This window comes from Saccopteryx leptura, chromosome 6, assembly GCF_036850995.1.
Source record: "Saccopteryx leptura isolate mSacLep1 chromosome 6, mSacLep1_pri_phased_curated, whole genome shotgun sequence".
Taxonomy (NCBI): domain Eukaryota; kingdom Metazoa; phylum Chordata; class Mammalia; order Chiroptera; family Emballonuridae; genus Saccopteryx; species Saccopteryx leptura.
Genome location: NC_089508.1, coordinates 2,453,358 through 2,477,856, shown reverse-complemented (window position 1 = coordinate 2,477,856; position 24,499 = coordinate 2,453,358). Strand labels below are relative to the sequence as shown.

The 24,499-nt window shown below is 45.9% G+C and overlaps 1 protein-coding gene across 4 annotated transcripts in view; it reads right to left on the bottom strand.

The window, feature by feature from the left end:
- Window positions 1-24,499, bottom strand: part of PPP1R13B (protein phosphatase 1 regulatory subunit 13B) — a 90,940-nt gene that overhangs the window by 25,526 nt on the left and 40,915 nt on the right. For all 4 annotated transcript variants that reach the window (XM_066344532.1, XM_066344534.1, XM_066344533.1 and 1 more), the window contains exon 4: window positions 19,788-19,864. In XM_066344532.1, the coding sequence (XP_066200629.1) occupies window positions 19,788-19,864 (77 nt within the window). The remainder of the gene's footprint in view (window positions 1-19,787; window positions 19,865-24,499) is intronic.

The following is a 24,499-nucleotide window of genomic DNA, read 5'->3' as shown; positions in this document are numbered from 1 at the left end:
GTAAGTGTTATTTTGATTGGTAATAAAAGTAAGCATAAAAATATCCATAATAAAGCTCTCAATCCAAAATGTATTATGATTAGATTTTCAATAAATAAGCTAAGCTCACAATTTGCCAAAAGTTAGATATGAAAAGGCAGGCCCTGGCCGGTTGGCTCAGCGGTAGAGCGTCGGCCTGGCATGCGGGGGACCCGGGTTTGATTCCCGGCCAGGGCACATAGGAGAAGCGCCCATTTGCTTCTCCACCCCCACCCTTCCTCTCTGTCTCTCTCTTCCCCTCCCGCAGCCAACGCTCCATTGGAGCAAAGATGGCCCGGGCGCTGGGGATGGCTCCTTGGCCTCTGCCCCAGGCGCTAGAGTGGCTCTGGTCGTGGCAGAGCGATGCCCCGGAGGGGCAGAGCATCGCCCCCTGGTGGGCAGAGCTCCGCCCCTGGTGGGTGTGCCGGGTGGATCCCAGTCGGGCGCATGCGGGAGTCTGTCTGACTGTCTCTCCCCGTATCCAGTTTCAGAAAAATACAAAAAAAAAAAAAAAAAAGAAGAAAAAAAAGAAAAGGCAGTTTACTTCCCAGGTTAATGTCTCATTTGAACTAATTATGTGTATGTGTATCAGTCACAAGTCATCAAACTATTAAAATAAAGTATGTTTGAAAAAAACAGGTTAGGACCTGGCCGGTTAGTTCCGTTGGTTAGAATATTGTCCTGACACACCAGATTGTGGGTTTGCTCCCTGGTCAGGGCACATATAAGAATCAACCAATGAGTGCACGACTAAGTGGAACAACAAATCGATCTCTCTCTCCTTTCCTTCCTCTCTCCTGTCTTAAATCAATTTAAAAAATAAATTTAAAATCAATTTAAAAAATAAATAACCAAAAAACATGTGATAAGAACAAGATTTTTATAAATATTAAGAAACAACCCTGGCCGGTTGGCTCAGCGGTAGAGCGTCGGCCTAGCGTGCGGAGGACCCAGGTTCGATTCCCGGCCAGGGCACACAGGAGAAGCGCCCATTTGCTTCTCCACCCCTCCACCGCGCTTTCCTCTCTGTCTCTCTCTTCCCCTCCCGCAGCCAAGGCTCCACTGGAGCAAAGATGGCCTGGGCGCTGGGGATGGCTCTGTGGCCTCTGCCTCAGGCGCTAGAGTGGCTCTGGTCGCAACATGGCGATGCCCAGGATGGGCAGAGCATCGCCCCCTGGTGGGCAGAGCGTCGCCCCTGGTGGGCGTGCCGGGTGGATCCCGGTCAGGCGCATGCGGGAGTCTGTCTGACTGTCTCTCCCTGTTTCCAGCTTCAGAAAAATGAAAAAAAAAAAAAAAAAAAAAAGAAACAGCCTGACCAGGCGGTGGCGCAGTGGATAGAGCATCAGACTGGGATGCAGAGGACCCAGGTTCAAGACCCCGAGGTCGCCAGCTTGAGCGCGGGCTCATCTGGTTTGAGCAAAAAGTCCACTAGCTTGAACCCAAGGTTGCTGGCTCCAGCAAGGGGTTACTCAGTCTGCTGAAGGCCCACGGTCAAGGCACATATGAGAAAGCAATCAATGAACAACTAAGGTGTTGCAACGTGCAATGAAAAACTAATGATTGATGGTTGATGCTTCTCATCTCTCTCCGTTCCTGTCTGTCTGTCCCTGTCTATCCCTCTCTCTGACTCACTCTCTGTCTCTGTAAAAAATAAATAAATAAAATTAAAAAAAAAAAAAAAGAAACAACTCCAACTCACTTGATAATTACAGTTGAAAGCTTTAGATCACAAGCTAGTTGATGACGGATTTGTGTGTGTGTGTGTGTGTGACAAAGACAGAGAGATGGACAGGAACAGAGATAGGGAGAGATATGAGAAGCATCAATTCTTTGACATCTTATTTGTTTGTTGATTGCTGGTGAGCCCATGTTCAAGCTGGCGACCTCAGGGTTTTGAACCTGGGTCCTCTGTGTCTTCGTCCAACGCTCTAACCACTGTGCCACTGCCTGGTCAGGCTGATGATGTGGCTTTAATACAGGGGTCGGGAACCTTTTTGGCTGAGAGAGCCATGAATGTCACATATTTTAAAGTGTAATTCTGTGAGAGCCATACAACGACCCGTGTACATTATGCATTATCCAATAAAAATTTGGTGGTGTCCTGGAGGACAGCTGTGATTGGCTCCTGCCACCCACAACCATGAACATGAACGGTAGGAAATGAATGGATTGTAATACACGAGAATGTTTTATATTTTTAACGTTATTATTATTTTTATTAAAGATTTGTCTGCGAGCCAGATGCAGCCATCAAAAGAGCCAATCTGGCTCGCGAGCCATAGGTTCCCAACCCCTGCTTTAATCGAATGTATTTTTGTCTCCTTGGGTAATGAATGACATAAATATAATTAAGAAACTGGTGTTACAGCATTTCAGTTATTAAAAACATATAATAAAGTTTCTCAAAACAAACCATTTTAGACAATTATGCAATATACATGTCTCCCATTCTAAGCCACTAGTGATATATTTTTGTAGATTTTTAGTCTTTCCAAATATTACTAAGAAGACTTAGTTTTACATCCCATCTAATGTGCTACGGAAACACCCTGCCAATGTGCATCACATGTGTTTTTCCAGTACATGCCAAAAACTAACAAAGACTGCAAATCCATCTGTGAAAACAAAAACAGATCCACCACTTTGCACAGTATCTGTTCAGTAAGGACTCTTCACTACCGTGGTTCTTGAAAAATTATGCCATCTTCCAGACATTTTTTTTTGGTATAATGACTCATCCAGAAACACACTAAATAATGCATTATAAGAAGTGATATTATGACACTACAGTTTTAGGCAAATAAACAGTCATCAATTCACACAACACAAGTGCTCCTCGGAAAACAGGATATGGCACAGCTGACTTGCACGTCTTACTTGAATGAGTACACATGGTGAGCTTTGAGTTCAGACACCCAGTGTTGAGGAAGAAGGGATGTCTTTTTTTTTTTAATTTTATTTATTCATTTTAGAGAGGAGAGAGGGAGAGAGAGACACAGAGAGAGAGAGAGGAGAGAGAGACAGGGGGGAGGAGCTGGAAGCATCAACTCCCATATGTGCCTTGACCAGGCAAGCCCAGGGTTTCAAACCGGCGACCTCAGCATTTCCAGGTCGACGCTTTATAAAATATTTTCTGTGTGCCAGGCATTAAACTAAGCACTTTATTTTATTAATTTATTTTATTTATTTTTTTTTTTAGAGAGGAGAGAGTGTGACAGAGAAAGAAGGGGGGGGGAGGAGCAGGAAGCATCAACTCCCATATGTGCCTTGACCAGGCAAGCCCAGGGTTTTGAACCGGTGACCTCAGCGTTTCCAGGTCGACGCTTTATCCACTGCGCCACCACAGGTCAGGCTTTTTTTTTTTTTTTTTTTACAGAGACAGAGTCAGAGAGAGGGACAGACAGGCAGGAACAAAGAGAGATGAGAAGCATCAATCATCAGTTTTTCGTTGCGACACCTTAGTTGTTCATTGATTGCTTTCTCATATGTGCCCTGACTTGGGCCCTCAGCAGACCGAGTAACTCCTTGCTCAAGACAACAACCTTGGATCCAAGCTGGTGAGCTTTGCTCAAACCAGATGAGCCCGCGTTCAAGCTGGCGACCTCAGGGTCTTGAACTTGGGTCCTCTGCATCCCAGTTTGACACTCTATCCAGTGCACCACCGCCCTGTCAGGCAGAAGGGATGTCTTTTATGACTCTCTGGTCCACTGCACATGCACACTACCTCTGCCTGTTTTCAAGTGCTCTCCTGTTTAGTTTTTTTTTTTTTTTTTTTTTGTATTTTTCTGAAGCTAGAAACAGGGAGAGACAGTCAGACAGACTCCTACATGCGCCCGACTGGGATCCACCCGGCACGCCCACCAGGGGGCGACGCTTTGCCCACCAGGGGGCAATGCTCTGCCCCTCCAGGGCGTCGCTCTGTTGCGACCAGAGCCACTCTAGCGCCTGGGGCAGAGGCCAAGGAGCCATCCCCAGCGCCCAGGCCATCCTTGCTCCAATGGAGCCTTGGCTGCGGGAGGGGAAGAGAGAGACAGAGAGGAAGGAGAGGGGGAAGGGTGGAGAAGCAGATGGGCGCTTCTCCTGTGTAACCTGGCTGGGAATCGAACCTGGGACTTCTGCACGCCAGGCCGACGCTCTACCACTGAGCCAACCGGCCAGGGCCCTGTTTCGCTTTTGTTACCCTCAAGAAGCATTCCTGTCCTATAACTTTGAGTGCAATCTCCTTAAAAGTTGAAAATTGATAAATGATGCAAAAGTAAAGTCACATTTCAAGTCATCCCAAAGAATGAGTCATTGCATCTCTCCAACTATACATACTGTGAAGCCTTCTTTTTCTCCTTTAGCAAAATACAACAAATGTTCATCACATGACTGTTATTTCCCAGCCATATCTATGTGCTGTTTATTACTTATACTGGCATGTCTTCATTGTTTACTTCAAATATTTTATAATTGTGAAAATGATTTGGGAACCACCAGCCCACCTTTATCTCACAAGCCAGCTTTGTGGTTGAGTAACAGAGCACGCCTAAAGCCGGTCACTTAGAACAACAGTAAACACTCGTCCTGGCTCACCGTGGGTGAAAGATTCCAGAGCAGCTTGGCAGGGCTGTGCCAGCTTCAGAGTTCTCACGGGGTTGAGTCAAATGTCCGCCAGGCTGTGGAGAACACACCTCGCCCACTCCCACCTGTGAGCCGAGTCACTCTGGTGGCTCTCTGAAGGAGCTCGAGATCCAGTTCCCATGGCCAAGTTCACAGTCTTATTTGGAAGCCCTGCCTGCAGGGCTTCAACCTCCACATGTCTAAAACCAAACTCCTCCCTTTCCAACCTTGGCCTGCTCCAGAAATCCCTACTCTGTTCAGGGCTCTCACACCGTCTCTGACCGGAGCCCGCCCCACCCCAGGCACAATCGGCTGTAGCTCAGGGCTCTGATATCTCTGACATCTGGTCTTGCCTCTCTGTTCCAGAACCAACACTTCTCCCCTCTATATTTCTGCTCACATTCTTCCTCTGTCCACAGAGCTCTTCCCCCACTCTAAACTCTACCTATCCTGTAGATCTAGTGGCAATGCCATCTGCTTCCTGAAGTTTGTCCTGATCCCCTCAGGAATCTCTCATACAATTGTTCTGTCACTCACCATCTGACATCACTTCCGGAGCTGGGAAAGAACTCAGTATTTTTAACAGACTCTGAATGCTAGAGATGCAACACTTCATGAGCACTTGCTACAGTAAGTCAGACACTTCCATCTACCTGGGGTTACAGTTGCCTTAGTGGATGCCCACAAAGCCCCATGAGAAGACAGCTGGTTTCATTCAGGGGACAGCTGAGTCCCTGCAGCTCTGGGCGGGTCGGGGGCAGAATCCAGACCTGAATCCGCTCTGCCAATGGCCGCAAGCTAGGCATGCTTTTCCATCGCCAGGGGGCCCTGCCCCCCAGGTTTTTCTTACTGGGCTGCGGCATGCACGTATTGTTGATCCTGCCGACGGCCATTTATTGCAGTATCAAAAAGGTAAACATTTATTGATTTATTGTTAGGCTGAATTATTTGAAAATGCTGTTTATGAAGATAAAAATGGTTAAACATCGATATTTTCAAATGGATCAACCTAACAGAAGGGATTAATTTTTCGTCCCTTGAAAAATATAACCAGCTAAAGATAGTTTTATTCTAGCATATAATAATACAGAAATTCAATAAAGAGAAAAATGAGAATCGAAGTAACTCCTGATTTTTGGAAAATTATGAGAAATGACAAGATAAACTAGTTGATACTGTCCTGCCCAATAACACTGAGGGCTTCCTGGACGAAGCAGGACAGCTGAAGAGGTCTGCCAGCCATTGCTCTATTATTTCGGAGAAGTCTACAAAAGCCTGGCTCCACCTTTGACTTTCTTGGAACAATTTCATACAAGCAGATACAAATGAATTAAAATAAACTTATTTAAAGCCTCAGGTCTAACGATTTTGAGAGATGATTTTTAAGGAATTTCTTTTCTCGGATAGTAAGTAACATTTTTCATATAAAATAAAATGTTTCTGCCTGACCTGTGGTGGCGCAGTGGATAAAGTGTCAACCTGAAAACACTGAGGTCTCCGGTTCAAAACCCTGGGCTTGCCTGGTCAAGGCACATATGGGAGTTGATGTTTTCTGCTCCTCTCTTCTCTCTCTCTCTCTCTCTCCCCCTCTCTCTTTCTCCCCCCTCCCTTCTCTAAAAATGAATAAATAAAAAATATTTAAAAAAAAAATAAATAAATAAAATGTTTCTTTTAAGATTTCTTTAAAGAAAGTATCTGTTAGCTAAGAATGACTTCTCTTGTTTATGCTATCATCTAAGGTGATAGTTTTTTTAAACTGTAGTTTGTAGATAAGGGGATGCCTTTCAAGCTTGTAGCTCCATAACCCTGAACATTTATTTTCAAACACTCTGAACGTACACCTCTCTGAGGTTCAAGTCCATAGCTGTGGCTCTACTGTATAGCAAGCAACAACCCGACACAGGCTCCCTGTCTCCACTCTCATTCTCACACCCAAGACAGATCTGTTAACCCCGTCCTTCTCTTGCTCAAACCCTACAGGGTTGGGCCCAGGCTCAGCACAGTGAAGACCTGCCTCTGTCCAGTGCTCAGCTCCCCTTCCTCCTCAGCAGGGGCCCTCTGCCCAAGCCCCCACTTCTCAGGCTCCACTGTTCCCAACGTGTCTCTAACACGGCCCCAGGGTCTCAGGCCCTACCTCCATCTGCTCTCCACCTCAGGAAGTTGCTCAGGCCCCGCCCTCTCATGCTGGAGCCTCTTCCCCTTCCAGCACACTGGTCATCGTACACTGTGATTCAGGTGTTCACGCACCTGTTTCCAAAAACACCCTTCCTTTCTCTATAAAATTTGAGAATAGACTTCAAGCAGTCGTCACCAGACACTTGGCTTCTGGCTGAGTGGGGTTTTTTTTAAATTTTTCTTTTAAATTTTATTTTATTTTAAAGTTTTATTTATTGATCTTAGAGAGAGGAAGGGGGAGAGGGAGAGAGAAAAAGAATGGGGAGGGGCCATCAACCTGTTCCCATAAGTGCCTGACAGGGATTGAACTGGCAACCTCTGTGCATCTGGACAATGCTCCAACCAACCAGGCCATCCAGCCAGGGAGTTAATTTATTGATTTTAGAGAGAGAGGAACGGAGGGAGAGAGAGAGAAACATCGATTTGCTGTTCCCTTATTTATGCACTCATTGGTTGATTCTTGTATGTGCCCTGACTGGGGATCAAACCCACAACTTTGCGTATCAAGATGACGGTCTACCCAACTGAGCTACCTGGGCCATGTAGACTTATTTTTATCACATAAAATAATCAGTAAAATGGAGTCTAACATCTCATTATATTCTAGAGCTGAAAATAATTACTAAGTCTCATAGATGATGAAGAGTCCATTAGATATATAAAACGTATACCACTTACCATTCCCCCATAATAATACTACAATGTTCTGATATCCTATAAATATGAATTACTCTTATGATTAAAGTTCGCTCACATCAATTCAGTTCATTCCAACATACACATCTATACCCAAGGCAAGTGGCTAGGAATGATGAGGGCTAGAAAGATCAGCAGGAAAATAGGGCTCTCAAAGAACAAATAATAGCAAGAGAAAAAACCAACTACATGCCACCTGAGTGCTACAAGCAAACACTATGGGAACTGCTCTATTTCCAACAGTATAGCCTACAATACATGCTGAACAGCATCCTTGATATCAACATATTAAAGGCAAGATAAAACATAAAAACCTATTTCTTTTTTATTATTATTATTCAGTGAGAGGAGGGGAGGCAGAGACAGACTCCAGCATGCACCCTGACTGGGATCCACCCAGCAAATCCAATGAGGGGTGATGCTCTGCCCATCTGGGGTGTTGCTTCATTGCTCAACAACCAAGCTCTTCTTAGAACCTGAGGTGGAGGCCATGGAGCCATCCTCAGCATCTGGGGCCAACTTGCTCCAATTGAGCCATAGCTGCAGGAGGAGGAAAGGGAGAGGGGGGAGAGGGAGGGGGAGGGGGAGGGAGGGGAGGGGGAGGGGAGGGAAGAGGGGAGGGGAGGGGAGGGGAGGGGAGGGGAGGGGAGGGGAGGGGAGGGGAAGAGAAACAAGAGAGGAATGGGTGGAGAAGCAGATGGGTGCCTCACTTGTGTGCCCTGACCAGGAATTGAACCCATGACATCCACACACCAAGCCAACACTCTACCATTGAGCCAACCGACCAGGGCCAAAAACCTATTTCTAAAAGCTTCACTGAGTTGACACAACAGTAAGGAAGCCACTGGGGCCAAAAATAGTAAGAGAGCGAAAGCTCTGGGCACTGAGGGCACACCAAGGCGGCTTGTGCCCTGACAGTCTGTCCCACCTGTAGATCTGCCTTCCAGAGCTGCTAAAGCCTGGCATTAAGAAAGAAAAGACGAGGCCCTGGCCGAATGGCTCAGTGGTGGAGCGTCGGCCTGGTGTGCAGGAGTCCCGGGTTCGATTCCCAGCCAGGGCACACAGGAGATGCGCCCATCTGCTTCTCCACCCCTCCCCCTCTCTTTCCTCTCAGTCTCTCTCTCCCCTCCCGCAGCCAAGGCTCCATTGGAGCAGGGTTGGCCCAGGCGCTGAGGATGGCTCTATGGACTCTGCCTCGGGCGCTGGAATGGTTCTGGTTGCAGCAGAGCAACGCCCCAGATGAGCAGAGCATCGCCCCCTGGTAGGCATGCCGGGTGGATCCCGGTCAGGCGCATGCGGGAGTCTGACTGCCTCCCCGTTTCCAACTTTGGAAGAATACAAAAAAAAAAAAAAGAAAGAAAAGACGAGCCTGGCCTTTGGTGGTGCAGTGGATAGGGCATCGTCCTAGAATGCTGAGGTTGCTGGTTCGAGGCCTGGGGCTTGCAGGCTCAAGGTACTTTCGATAAGCAATCAACGAACAACTGAGGTGGGGCAACTATGAGTTGATACTTCTTGCTGTGCCCCCCCCATATTCCCCTAACTATAAAATCAATAAATAAAAATCTTAAAATAAAAAAAAATAAAAAATAAAAAAAGAAGAGCGTTGGCCTGGCGTGCGGGGGACCCGGGTTCGATTCCCGGCCAGGGCACATAGGAGAAGCGCCCATTTGCTTCTCCACCCCCACCCCCTCCTTCCTCTCTGTCTCTCTCTTCCCCTCCTGCAGCCAAAGCTCCATTGGAGCAAAGATGGCCCGGGCGCTGGGGATGGCTCCTTGGCCTCTGCCCCAGGCGCTAGAGTGGCTCTGGTCGCAGCAGAGCGACGCCCCGGAGGGGCAGAGCATCGCCCCCTGGTGGGCAGAGCGTCGCCCCTGGTGGGCGTGCCGGGTGGATCCCGGTCGGGCGCATGTGGGAGTCTGTCTGACTGCCTCCCCGTTTCCAACTTCAGAAAAATACAAAAAAAAAAAATGTTAAAAAAAAAAGAAGAAAGACAAGGACCAACCCAGGGAGGGTGGAGAGTCCAACAGGAGATGCCCACTTACATCCAGGACTCCAACAAGCTATAGCCTCAGAGAGAGCCTGAACGAGAAACATCCACACACACACCGACAGAAGGGGGTGGCAGGTCCATCACAGTCCGAGTAAAGAGTGAACAACCGTCCCTAGAATCTGTAACCACAGCCTTAATGCAAGCTTCCTGGCCCACTAAGGGGACCACAGAGTGAGCCTATGTGCATACACAGCTACTGACCAAAGCACATGCAAACCCCCTGGGAAATCCTACCTCCACCCAGGATTCAAAAATGCTGTGCCTGACCAGGCGGTGGCGCAGTGGATAGAGCATTGGACTGGGATGCAGAGGACCCAGGTTCAAGACCCCGAGGTCGCCAGCTTGAGCATGGGCTCATCTGGCTTGAGAAAAAAAAAAAAAAAAAAAAAAAAAATTGCTTACAAGTAAAGTTCTAAGAAAATTAGTAGTTCATTGCCCAAAAGCATAACACACACAATCAAAGCACCATGACTAAAAGCTAGCAAAAGCAACATATGAAAATATTAAAATAGCTATGGTAGCCCTGGCCTGGTAGCTCAGCTGGTTAGAGCACCATTCCAACACACTAAGGTTGTGGGTTTGATCCTCAGTGAGGACACATACCAGAATAGACCAATGAGCCTGATCTGGGGTGGCGCAGTGGGTCAAGCATCCACCTCGAACACTGAGGTTGCCAGTACAAATCCTTGGGTTGCCTGGTCAAGGCACATAGAGGAAGCAACTACTACGAATAGCCATTTCCTGCTTCTCCCCACTCTTTCTCTCCCCTCTCTCTACAAAACTCAATAGATAAAATCTAAAACAATAAAATAAACCAATGAATGAACAAATAAATAAAACAACAAATTGGTTTTTCTCTAAATAAATAAATAATAGCTAGGTTAGTGTATTTAAAGAAATAAAAAAAGCTTAAAATCTTGGCAGAGTAACTGAAAAGAGCCACTGTAACTTCTAGAATTGAAAATTTTAATGAATTTACAAACCACTTTATTGAGGTATAATTGACATGATAAACTGCACACATCCGAAGTGTACAATTTTGACATTCTGACAAATTTATAATCATGAGAACCACCAAAAACAAGAAAATGAACGAACAAAGCCATCACTTGTCAGATTTCCTGTAGCTCCTCTGTAATCCCTTCTTCCTGCAGCTCCCTGCACCCCTTCCTACCCCCAGGTCCCCAGGCCACCACTCACCCACCTCCCGTTACCAGAGATTGGTTCCCCTTTTCTAGAATTCTATATAAATGGACTCCTACAGCATGCACTATTGTCCGGCTCCCGGCTTTCAGCATAAAAACTCAAGACTCCTCCATGTGGCAGCATGTGGCAGTGGTTTACTCCTCTGACCTCTCAGTGACATGTCCCTGTATGGACAGACCACAGTTTGTCCTCTCACCTGCATAGACAGACATCAGGGCTTTCTCTAGATTTTGGCTACCATGAATCAAGCTGCTATGAACATTCGTGTACAAGTCTATATGGATACTTGCTTTCTTTTCTCTTAGGGAAATACTTAGAAGCAGAACTGCTGGGTCATATAATAGATTTATTATGTTCAACTTTTAAAGACACTGCCAAGCTGTCTTCCAGATTATACCATTCCCAACAGCATTGCACCAGAGTTCCAGGCTTTCCATATTCTTGCTAACACTTGTTATGACCAGTTTTTTAATTCAGATATTCTAATAGGTAACCACAGTTCCTCACTGTGGTTTAGCCTTGTACTTTCCTAAAAATAAATATTGAACATCTTCCCATGTGCTTACTTGACATTCATATATTTTCTTTGGTGAGGCATCTATTCAAATTTTTGCCTCTTTCTCTTTTTTTTTTTTAATTTTTCTGAATCTGGAAAAGGGGGGAGACAGTCAGACAGACTCCCGCATGCGCCCGACCAGGATCCACCCGGCACGCCCACCAGGGGCCACACTCTGCCCAGCAGGGGGCGATGCTCTGCCCCTCCAGGGGGTCGCTCTGCCGCGACCAGAGCCACTCCAGCGCCTGGGGCAGAGGCCAAGGAGCCATCCCCAGTGCCCGGGCCATCTTTGCTCCAATGGAGCCTTGGCTGCGGGAGGGGAAGAGAGAGACAGAGAGGAAGGAGGGGGTGGGGGTGGAGAAGCAAATGGGCGCTTCTCCTGTGTGCCCTGGCCGGGAACCGAACCCGGGTCCCCCACACGCCAGGCCGACGCTCTACCGCTGAGCCAACCAGCCAGGGCGCCTCTTTCTCTTAAAACTGCATTATTTCTTATTTAGTTTTAGAGTTCTTTATATATTCTGGATACAAGTCCTTTATCAGGCATAGAATTTGCAAGTATTTTCTCCCAGACTCTGTCCTGCCTTTTCATAATAAATACTATTAAAAGCACATTATACGTACTACACAGCCAAACAAACAGCTGAAGACAGAATTCATGAACTAAAAGATGTATCTTAAATGATCTAGAATACAGTACAAAGAGACAAAGAAAGTAAAAATATGAAAGAGAAATGAAGTGACAAGGAGAATAAAATGAAAGTATCAACCTGTTTCATCAGAGTTCCAAAAGAAAACACAAAGAATGTAGAAGAACACCTGTGGAGATGTAGTTTCCAGACTTGCTGACAGATGCCAATTCCCAGAATCAGTCAATTCAACAATGCCAAACAGGAGAAATTAAAAGAAATTCACACCTAATTCTGCTCAAAATAAAGGATTACTTAACCCTCATTTCATTAAGTAATAAAATGCCATTAAATGACAGTAAAAGGATTTTCAATATCAAATAATATAAAACCACAAAACAGGAATAACAGGAGTGAAGATGACAGAAATGTTAGGTACCTTAAAAGAGAGTGGAGAAGAAGTAACAGTAACCTGGCTGGTAGCTCTGAGACAGACCTCCAGATAGAAAAAAGTTAAGATTAGACAGACATCCCGGTTACATCATGGAGGCCACAAAAGACTGGGACCTGACCCTGCCACGTGACTGGGGGAAGGGAAGCAGAGGGCACCTCACACAGGCAGCCTGAAGGAAAGACACTGGGGACGTGGTCGATCCCCAGCTCTGTGCTCCTGGTGAAGTCTAGAAGTGTATTCTCTAGACAACTGAAATGCTATCTGGCACAGCTGAGTCCTGGGTACCATATGGAAAACAAGGGGACTGAGTGACCATATTAATAATAAATGCTTCCAGAAATAACTCTCAGGCTTATGGTCACTATTTGAACAAACCTAACAAGAATATTCAACAGGGAGAGAACAGTCTTTTCACTGAATGGTGCTAGGATAACCGGATATTCGCATGCAAAAGAATGAATTGGGGCCCTACTTCACAACACACACAAAAAATAGCTCAAAATGGACCACATACCTAAAAAGCTGCAGCTATCAAGCTCTTAGAAGGAAACAGGAGGCAGCATCAACTTGGCAAACTTACTAGACATGCAGTACAGGACTGAGGCAGAAAGTGACTCCATTGTAGCCAGGCTGGCTGAGGAAACAGGAGGAAGTGCTTCCAGAACACCAAGTGGGATGGTGCTGGGCAGGAGAGTCCACACAGCCAGCCTGAGACTGCTGTCCTCAGAGAGGCCTGCTTGCCCCTGCCCTCTGTGGAATTTAAAATTTAGGTGGGTGCCCACCATTCCCAGAACCATTAAGAGTGGCTCACTGGCCTGACCTGTAGTGGCACAGTGGATAAAGCGTCAACCTGGAAACGCTGAGGTTGCCCGTTCAAAACCCTGGGCTTGCCTGGTCGAGGCACATATGGGAGTTGATGCTTCCTGCTCCTCCCCCCTTCTCTCTCTCTCTCTCTCTCTCTCTCTCTCTCTCCCCCCCCCCCTCTCTCCCCTCTCTATAATGAATAAATAAAATCTAAAAAAAAAAAAGAGTGGCTCACTGCACCTAAACGGATTGTGCAAATACTATGATTTGTGTTAATGCCTGCTTTTCTTCTGGGACTCTGGAGTTTTGGTATTTTCCAGGCAGAGGCTGCCGGCTCCCAGTAAAAAGCCTGGGCAGTGGCCTCCAATGAGCTGCTCTGGTGACAGCGTTTCGCACGTGTTGTCTCAGTCTGTTACAGGAGGGGTTAAGTGTGTCCTGTGTGCCCCCCCCGGGAGACGCCTCTGGGAAACCTGCACCTCGTTTCCACTAGACACCCCACCACCACCAAGTGCCTTTTCCCTTTGCTGATCTTGCTCTGTATCCTCACACTGCAGGAAGTCACAGCTATGAGGATGCCTAATCCCGAGTGCTCCTACTAAATTAATGACACTGGGGATGGTCTTGGAAAGCCTGGAATGGCATATACACTAAGAGTAAGTCAATTTGCTATTATAGATTGAAGTCAAACCAGATCTTCTGTTGAGCAAATAAATTCTGAATGCTTATGACAATGTGTGGAGATAGCCTGGGGTTCCCAAATGCAGCAGGGAAACTGATATGGAACGTTTTCCGGGCCATAACTTCTGCTGGGGGGTCTGGGCCTTTATTTCTCAGACAACTTGTTGACCTGAAATGTTCAGAGAGCAGAACTTCCCTAGCCTATTGGCTCAGCAGCTGCTCATGGGCATGAATGACAGCAATGTAGCGCCTTGTTTGTTCTCTCCAACGCACACGTCTGCCCCCCTCAGTTGCCACTTCCCTCATTCCTGGTTGCTATCCACCCACACAAGATACAAGGTCCCGTGTACCATGGCTCTATAGCCTGGGTATGCACAAAAACACTTTTGGAGAAGGATGTTTTTAATATCTTACTAACTTGAAGTGCACAAAAAGTGCCTTGTAGACAATAAAGTGCTTTACAAAGGTAATGTATTATTAGGTTTAAAAGGCAGGTAGGTGCGTATGCCATAAAATACAGCAGCATCTTTGATGTAGTGCTTCCAGCACTAAGCTGTATCTCTAGACTAGCTCTCTACCTTCCTCTAATTACAGGTCACAAACAGGCTACAAACACATTTAATTTTGGTTTCAGGTTTCATTTTTGTTTATCTTGCCTGACCTGTGGTAGTACAGTAGAGAAAGCATCAACCTGGAATGCTGAGGTCCCCAGTTCGAAACCCCGGGCTTGCCCAGCCAAGGCACGTACAAGAAGCAACGAGTTGATGCATCCTGCTCTTCCTCATACCTTTCTCTTTTTGTCTCTCTCTCTCTCCTTCCTCTAAAATCAATCAATAAAATATTTTTTAAAAAGTCTTGTTGATCTTGAAATGTAAACACTATCCCCATGTTAATAAGAAGCAACTTCATCAGGAAGAAAAGGACCCAGGCCCACCACATCAAGCCTCAGCACTCCCTGTATTACACGCCTGGAACCCTCTCTTCTGGGCCCCTTCCCTTTATCACGTGTGCATGCCCCACCTCAATAAAAAGCCTACTCAGTGTATTTATTTCACCTTCCCTGAAGTTCAGGTCACAGGAGATCTTATAACTCAAAAGGATCTTCAAAAATTCAGTTGGGCAGCTTGACCAGGGGTGGCACAGAGGCTAGAACATCGACTTGAGATACTGAGGTCCCAGGTTCAATACCCTGAGGTCGCAGGCTTAAGCATAAGCTCACCAGTTTGAGTGCTGGATCATCAACATGATCCCAAGATCGCTGGCTTGAAGCCCAAGGTTGCTGGCTTAAGTAAGGGGTCACAGATAGGCTTGAACCGCCTGGTCAAGGCACGTATGAGAAGCAATCAATGAACAACTAAAAGTGCCGCAACTTTGAGTTGATGCTTCTCATCTCTCCCTTTCTGCCCCTATCCACCAACAAAAAATTCTATTGGACAACTAAATTCTAACTGCTTATGGCACCCTTGGTCAGATAGCTCGCTTCGATCCTGGGCCAGGGCACATACAGGAATGGATTAATGTTCCTGTCTCTCTCTCCCCCTTCCTCTCTGCCTAAAATCAATAAAAAAAAACTTAAATGCTTACGGTACTGTGTGCATGTGACTTGGGCTTCCCAAACACGGCAGGGCAACAGAGCCCTATGGGGACTTTTCCAGGTCCCATTCCAGACCAACTGAATCAAACGTTCTACCAACAGGGCGTGGGCCTTTTTATCTCAAGACTTTCTGAAGCAGATACACCCTGCAGAACCCCACAGAACTCTAGATTTGGAGTGGACAAGTATGTCAGATGGCAGGAGAAGAGGATTTGAGGAATGACTTTTAGAAACTGGAGGGCAAGGACAGAGAATCCATAATGTTGACATTAGCAACAGTTCTGAGTGGCACGAGGTTAGGACACTGGAACCAAAGAGAAGAAAATGTAATCTAGTATACCACTTGGCTCTGCAGTGACTAACTGTAAAATCTAAAATAATAAACACGGTTTATTACATGGTTTCAACTTTATATCTGACCTATAGACAAAGTGCTAAAGCTCCACTACAGTTAGATAACAGTGCACACACATCAGCAGCCTTGCCGACACGGAAGTACAGCTGAAGGAGCTGGAAGGTAGGTTGGCAGAGAGTTGGAGGGAAGGGGTAATACCTTCATCTTACAGGGGGGAGATCCAGAGATATGATTTAAAGTTAACAGTACAGAGAAATAGAGACTTAAGCATACCATTTAAAGTCACAACAGTACCCAATAAAGTGACTACACTGCTCATAAAAATGAGATCAGCCTGACTGGGCAGTGGCACAGTGGGTAAAGCGTCGGCCTGGGATGCGGAAGACCCAGGTTCGAGACCCCAAGGTCGCCAGCTTGAACGTGGGCTCATCTGGTTTGAGCAAAAGCTCACCAGCTTGAGCCCAAGGTCGCTGGCTCGAGCAAGAGGTTACTCGGTCTGCTGAAGGCCCACGGTCAAGACATGTATGAGAAAGCAATCAATGAACAATTAAGGTGTTGCAACGCACAACGAAAAACTAATGATTGATGCTTCTCATCTCTCTGTTCCTGTCTGTCTGTTCCTGTCTATCCCGCTCTCTGACTCTGTTAAAAAAAAAAAAAGAGAGAGAGAGAGAGAGAGAGATCAGGGAACGTGCAGATACTCCAGTACTTTCAGCCTTCTGTATAGTACACTTTCACCAATGAAATAAAAGTTGGTTTTATACCTATTTGCATAATTGAACTTTCTTTGACTTGTTTGCTTTTCTGATGTTCTTGTTTAATAAAAAAATAAATCAGGTGCTTCTTTTTTTATTGCTTCATATTTATTTTGAAATATCCTCTAATTTTTGTGAGCAATGTAAAATAGCAATTCAGTAATAGGAAGTTGGAAAGTAGAGAGGCAAAGTAACTTATTCAAATGTAGCTAGTTAGAAAGTTCTGAATGCCTGACCTGTGGTGGTGCAGTGGATAATGCGTCGACCTGGAAATGCTGAGGTCGCCGGTTCGAAACCCTGGGCTTGCCTGGTCAAGGGAGTTGATGCTTCCAGCTCCTCCCCCCTTCTCTCTCTCTGTCTCTCTCTCCCTCTCTCTCTCCTCTCTAAAAATGAATAAAGAAAGTTCTGAAGCCACTGCCTGCGTATGGGCATCCACACTGCGTATGGGCAGACCAGAGTTCTTTACCAGTATTGGCTGTGCCAAGCTCTGTGCTGAGGAAGTCACTTACCCGAGATTACACAACTAGTTAGTGGCAGAGCCAGAAAAAGAAACATTCTCTAGCCTTAAAATTATTTGGAAAAGTTATCACTAAAATTTCCAGGAAAGACCATTGAAAATTTACCTACCTGCTAATTCTTTTAACACACACCAACATTTCTTAAAAAGAACCCCTCCACTGGCCTGTGGTGGTACAGTGGATCAAGTGTCAACCTGGAATGCTGAGATTGTCAGCTTGAAACTGTATGTGCTGGTCAAGGCACATATGACAAGCAATCAATGAACAACTAAAGTGAGGCAACTATGAGTTGATACTGTTCGCTCCCACCCCTCTGTAAAATCAATAAATAAAATCTTTAGAAAAAACCTCTCTACTTAGACACATTTCCTCACCTATAACCAATGTTGGGCCTGTTCTCCAACTCTACATCATGTGACACAGGAAGCTACGTCTCCTGCAGACAGCTGTGAAGAAGACATCAACCCACTAGCCAAGTGTCTTTTAAAACTTGATAGAAACATCACGACATGAACACTGAAGACACAGAGCAAGTCTGCCTGCTCACCTTGGCCTAGAGACAGAGCCCATCAGCTCCAGGGGACAGACCACTGCCATGCACAAAAGTAGGGAGCATGCAGGAGGGCACTGCTCTGCTCGAGGCTACCCAGTGCGGAAACGAGGGTGTGGACTGGTGAGACCACTCAGTGACTTCATAAAACGTTTTGAAGCCTAGATCAGTTGGTTAGAGACTTGTCCCAATACACCAAGATTCTGGGTTCAAAACCCATGAGGGCGCATACAAGAATCAACCAATGAATGCATGAATAAGTGGAACAACAAATGAGTATTTCTTTCTTCCTAAAATCAATAAAAAAATTTTGCCCTAGCCAGACAGCTCAGTTGGTTTTGTTTTTTTTTAAGATTTTATTTATTCATTATAGAGGGGAGAGATAGAGAGAAAGGGGCAGGAGCTGGAAGCATCAACTCCCATATGTGCGTTGACCAGGCAAGCCCAGGGTTTTGAACGGGCAACCTCAGCGTTTCCAGGTTGACGCTTTATCCACTGTGCCACCACAGGTCAGGCCAGCTCAGCTGGTTTAAAGCATCATCCTGAAGTGCAGAGGCTGCTGGTTTGATCCCTGGTTAGGGCATATACAGGAACAAATTGATGTTCCTGACTCAAATCAATCAATAAAAATAAATAAATAAATTGAATTTTTTTTTTTAAAGTTTTGGAAGTATGTATTCAACAGAAATGATCATTTCTGTTTAAAAGTTCTTATTATTTATTATTATTATTTTTTTTTTTTCTGTATTTTTCTGAAGCCGGAAACGGGAGAGACAGTCAGACAGACTCCCGCATGCGCCCAACCGGGATCCACCCGGCACGCCCACCAGGGGGCGACGCTCTGCCCACCAGGGGGCGATGCTCTGCCCCTCCGGGGCGTCGCTCTGTTGCGACCAGAGCCACTCTAGCGCCTGGGGCAGAGGCCAAGGAGCCATCCCCAGAGCCTGGGCCATCTTTGCTCCAGTGGAGCCTCGGCTGCGGGAGGGGAAGAGAGAGACAGAGAGGAAGGAGAGGGGGAGGGGTGGAGAAGCAGATGGGCGCTTCTCCTGTGTGCCCTGGCCGGGAATCAAACCCGGGACTTCTGCACGCCAGGCCGACGCTCTACCACTGAGCCAACCGGCCAGGGCTTATTTATTATTTTTTTAGCGAGTGGGAGAGACAGAGAAAGAGAGACAGACAGGAAGGAAGAGAGATGAGAACATTAACTTGTTGCGGCACCTTAGTTGTTCATTGATTGCTTTCTCGTACTTACCTTGACCGGGGGACTCAAGCAGAGCCAGTGACCCCTTGCTCAAGTCAGTGACCTTGGGCTTCAAGCCAGCCACCATGGGGTCATGTTTATTATACCACGCTCAAACCAGTGACCCCACACTCAAGCTGGCAACCTCGGATTTTGAACCTGGGTCCTCAGTGTCCCAGGGCAATGCTCTACCCACTACACCACCACCTGGTCAGGCTCTACTAAAAAATTCTTTAAAATAAAACACAATGCGCCCTGGCCAGGTGGCTCAGTGGATATAGCATCATCCCGGCACACTGAGGTCTCAAGTTCGACCCAGGTCAGGGCACGTATGAGAATCAGTCAATCAGTGCACAGCTAAATGGAACTAAGTGAAACGGCAAGCTGATGCACTTCTTTCTTTCCCTTTCTCTCTCTCTCAAATTAAGGGGGAAAAATGTAAAGAAAAATATAACCAAAACCAATTAGTACTTTTAAAAAGTACTAATTGTAAAAAGCGTTTTAAAAATGTCAATAGGGCCCTGGCCAGTTGGCTCAGTGGTAGAGCGTCACCCTGGCGTGCAGAAGTCCGGGTTCGATTCCCGGCCAGGGCACACAGGAGAAGCACCCATCTGCTTCTCCACTCCTCCCCCTCTCCTTCCTCTCTGTCTCTCTCTTCCCCTCCCGCAGCCAAGGCTCCATAGGAGCAAAGTTGGCCCGGGCGCTGGGGATGGCTCTGTGGCCTCTGCCTCAGGCACTAGAATGGCTCTGGTTGCAACAGAGTAACACCCCAGATGGGCAGAGCATTGCCCCCTGGTGGGCATGCCGGGTGGATCCCGGTCGGGCGCATGCGGGAGTCTGTCTGACTGCCTCCCCGTTTCCAACTTCAGAAAAACACACACAAAAAAAGTCAATAGAACTCACTGTTGCTTACCCCATTTTCAGCACGCTTCTCCCCAGGTACACTTGTTACATCTCTCTGGGCTCTCTGCTCCTGTGTCTGACGGCTGCCTAGAGAAATGAGAGGACCAAACTTATTGAAAGACACACTAGAAAACCAACGTGCTCCCATACTTTTACTTATTCAAATGTTTATTGAACACAAGTATAAAACACTAGGATGAACTGAAGACTTAGTACAGTTGAAAATGTTTTATAATTAATCTGTATGTATATAATCTGTGTATATAAAGTTGTTTAAATGAAATTCTTTTCATCTAACATTCTATTTCAGAATAATGTTTTTTCTTTTAAAGATTTTACTTATTGATTTATTAAGAGAAGAGGGGTGGGAATGAGAAGTATCAACTTATAGTTGCTTCACTTTAGTTGTTCATTGATTGCTTGTTTTATGTGCCTTGACCAGGCAAGCCCAGGGTTTCGAACTGGGCACCTCAGTGTTTCAGGTCAACACTCTATCCACTGTGCCATCACAAGCCAGGCTCTATTTCAGAATCTTGACAATGACTTATATCAACAGGTTTCTAAAAGCTAAAAAGGGTCAAGATGCTGCCGTGGCTGCGGGATAACTTGGTTGGTTGGAGCGTCGTCCCGAAGCACAGAGGCTGCAGATTCGATCCCTAGCCAGGGCACACACAGGAGCAGATGTCCCTGTCTCTCTCCTGCTCTCTCCCTTCCTCTCGCTAAAATCAATAACATACACATTTTTTAAAAAGTTAAAATGGTAAATTTTATGTTCTGTGTATTTTACCACATGAAATTTGTATTAAACATTTTAAAGGGCTTTTATATGTTATAAGATTAAAATAAAACTTAACATCCACAATGAAACAACTGATGCATAAAACCGATCCTCACTAGCAGGGCTCACCCTGACATGGGGCCTTGTCTTAGTTTGGGCAGTCTCAGAAATTCTCCTTTGTTTCTATAAAGAAATTAAAGGGTTTCAGATTTAAAGTAGAAAAGTTCTCTGCATGCCCTGTCCTATTTTTTATACAAATGTACTAGGTGCATCTGAAGCCATAGACATACTTCCCTCCACTAGTGTCCCGGCTTTTATTTGATGCCATTTTGAGAACTCACCCCGCGCCCCCGAGCCTGCTTCGTTACCTAGAATATATGACTTCAATATATGGTCCTAATATTGCCTGACCAGGCGGTGGCGCAGTGGATAGAGTGTCGGACTGAGATGCAGAGGACCAGGTTCGAGACCCCGAGGTCACCAGCTTGAATGCAGGCTCATCTGGTTTGAGCAAGGCTCACCAGCTTGGATCCAAGGTCACTGGCTTGAGCAAGGGGTCACTCAGTCTGCTGTAGCCCCCTGGTCAAGGCACATATGAGAAAGCAACCAATGAACAACTGTCACAACGAAAAACTGATGATTGATGCTTCTCATCTGTCTTTGTTCCTGTCTCTGTCTGTCCCTATCTATCTCTCTCTGACTCTCTCTCTGTCTCTGTAAAAAAGAAACAAACAAAAAAACCCAACCTAATGTTAAAAAAAGAAAAACATTTTTTCTACTTCCTTCCTATTACTTTGCCCCCCAAGGGGCACTGGCTGGTTTTTGGAGACTAAAAAAATCTTAACTCTTTTCATGTATAAAGCAAAGACAGGTAGCACATAAACAGATATACGGTATATCTAATAGAAGATGGGACAAGAACAGAAATGTCCAAAAAAAGAGTCCTTGGGGAGCGATAATGAACAGAGACTAAGGAGATGTGGATGACAAGCATGCCACTGAACACAGTCATTTCACAACATGTAGAATCGTTTTCTGTGGGCAGAAATTACATACACACCCTAGAGACTATGGAATCTATCACTTTACAGGGTAAATTAAATTCTGAGTTACTCTTAGTAACCTGAAGGAATAGGGCATTCAAGTTAATTTAATATTCCATAATTGCTGCCTCTCCCAAACAAGAAACTACCAAGACATTAGAATACTATGAAACACACATTGAAATTGATCTTTGATGGTAACTAAGAAACCTGATTTTGAGTCAGAAAATAATAAGAGCTGACATTGAGTGAGCACTCACTGTGCACCAAAGCCCTTTGAGCAAGTCACTAGCCCTCCCCTTAAGCCACCGCCCTACATGCCCCACAGACAAGGAAACAGAGGCACAGGGAAGTCCACACTCAGGAAGCAGCAGAGCCAGGGATGAATCCAGGTGGCCTGGACCCCAATGTCATCACACCAGCTCTGGGGCTCTAGTCTGTGCTCTGCATATGACCTTCACAGAGTTACTTAGACGCTAAGATTCCGTTTCCCCAAGTGGGAAAGGTGAATAAAGTCATGTCGTCTGTGCTCTCCTCTGGTTTCCAAATAGAGAGCTCTGACCCAATTAGTGAGGGAAGTCTTCTACTTACACTCAAATGTAACCCTTTTTAAATACTATGGATCACCCTGGCCAGATAGCTCAGTTGGTTAGAGCATTGTCTTGATATATAAAGGTTGTGGGTTCGATCCCTGGTCAGGGCACATACAGAAACAGATGGATGTTTCTGTCTCTCTCTAAAATCAATAAATAAATTTAAAAAAATAATACTATATATAGCCTGACCTGTAGTGGCACAGTGGATAAAGCATCGACCTGGAACGCTGAGGTTGCTGGTTTGAAACCCCGGCTTGCAGGTTCCAGGCACATATGAGAAGCAACTACTATGAGTTGATGCTTCCTGCTCTCCCTCCCTTCTTTCTCTCTTCTCTTTAAAATCAATAAATAAGATCTTTAAAAAAATACTATTGAACAGTGACAACTGCCTGTCCCTCGCTCTGTGGGAAGTGTAGAGGAAACGAGTCTTAGGTCCTCAGTCCTGGCTGCTGAGTATAAGCTGGAGAAGTTCAGTGATAAACAACACAACAGGGAGCAAAGTGTCATGTGAGCTGGTCTAACTGCCATCCTTTCTGGAGCTTGAGAGACAGGATATGCATAAGCACAGGCAGAGGAGCAGGGCAGAGTGTCCCAGTGGGGGGATGGAATACTGAGTTAGAGCATGAGAGAGAAGGAATATGCAAGAAAGGCTGTGGTAGGAGAGAGAAAGAAGGGGCAATGTTACCTCACGCCTGTCAGAATGGCCATCATCAATAAATCAACAAACAAGTGTTGGTAAGAATGTGGAGAAAAGGGAGCCCTCATGCACTATTGGTGGGAATGCAGGTTGGTACAGCCACTGTGGGAAGTAGTATGGAGGGAGGTTGCTCAAAAAGCTAAAAATGGAACTGCCTTATGATCAAGCAATACCACTTCTGGGTGTTTGTCCAAAGAAATCCAAAACACTAATTCAAAAGACTATATGCACCCCTATGTTCACTGCAGCATTATTTACACTAGCCAAGACATGGAAGTAGCCCAAGTGTCCAACAGATGAGTGAATGAAGTCATGCATATATACAATAAAATATTACTCAGCTATAAAAAATGAAATCTTATCATTTGCAACAACATGGATGAACCTAGAGGGTGTTATGCTAAGTGAAATAAGTCAGACAGGGAAAGGCAAATACCGCATAATCTCACTTATATGTGGATTCTAAAGAGCAAACTAAACAAACAGAAAAAACAGAAACTGACTCGGAGCTACAGAGAACAACCTGATGGCTGCCAGGTGGGAGGGGCTGAGTAAACAAGATAAGGGCTCAGAAGTCCCAACTGGCAGTTACAAAACAGTCACAGCACAGGGAATACAGTCAATGGTATTGTAATGACTGCATGTGGTGCCAGGTGGGTACTAGAATTATGGGGGGGGGGGGGGGTGGATCACTTTGTAAAGTATACACACTTTTCTTATGACCTCAGACAGTTCTTTAAGTGTCTCTTAACACTTTTAAACTTCACAAAGTGAGAACTAAATAAAACCTTCCCCCCACCGTACCACCACAGGACAGTAAGGGCTATGTACACATACTATATTGATAAGAGTAAAAAGTAAAACTATTTGCGCACAGCTAGGGAAGGGAGGGTATATATTTGGAGAGCCCAGAAAGAGAGTTAAAATAAATTCTTAGCCTGTGAGCAGCACTTGAATGCCAGCTGGTGGATCACGACAGGAGGATCTGGTGCGAAGGCGGGGCCCCTGTCTGCTGCGGAAGTGGATGGAGAGCTGGGCCTGGAACCCTGGTCTCCTGGCCCCAGACGACCAGCGCCCAGTGGAATGAAGCCCGGGTGTGGTCACGCTATTGTACAACACAGCACTGTAACAGTATTTTATTTTATTTTTTTTTACAGAGACAGAGAGTCAGAGAGAGGGATAGATAGGGACAGACAGACAGGAACAGAGAGAGATGAGAAGCATCAATTATCAGTTTTTCGTTGCGACACCTTAGTTGTTCATTGATTGCTTTCTCATATGTGCCTTGACCGCGGGCCTTCAGACACCTTAGTTGTTCATTGATTGCTTTCTCATATGTGCCTTGACCGCGGGCCTTCAGCAGACCGAGTAACCCCTTGCTCAAGCCAGCAACCTTGGGCCCAAGCTGGTGAGCTTTTTTGTTCAAGCCAGATGAGCCCGAGCTGACACTGGCGACCTTGGGGTCTTGAACCTGGGTCCTCCGTGTCCCAGTCCGACGCTCTATCCACTGCGCCACCGCCTGGTCAGGCACTGTAACAGTATTTACAGCTCCAAAAGACGAGCTTCAAGGAGAGGGTAACTCATTGTAGGGGCAAAGTATCCTTTAAC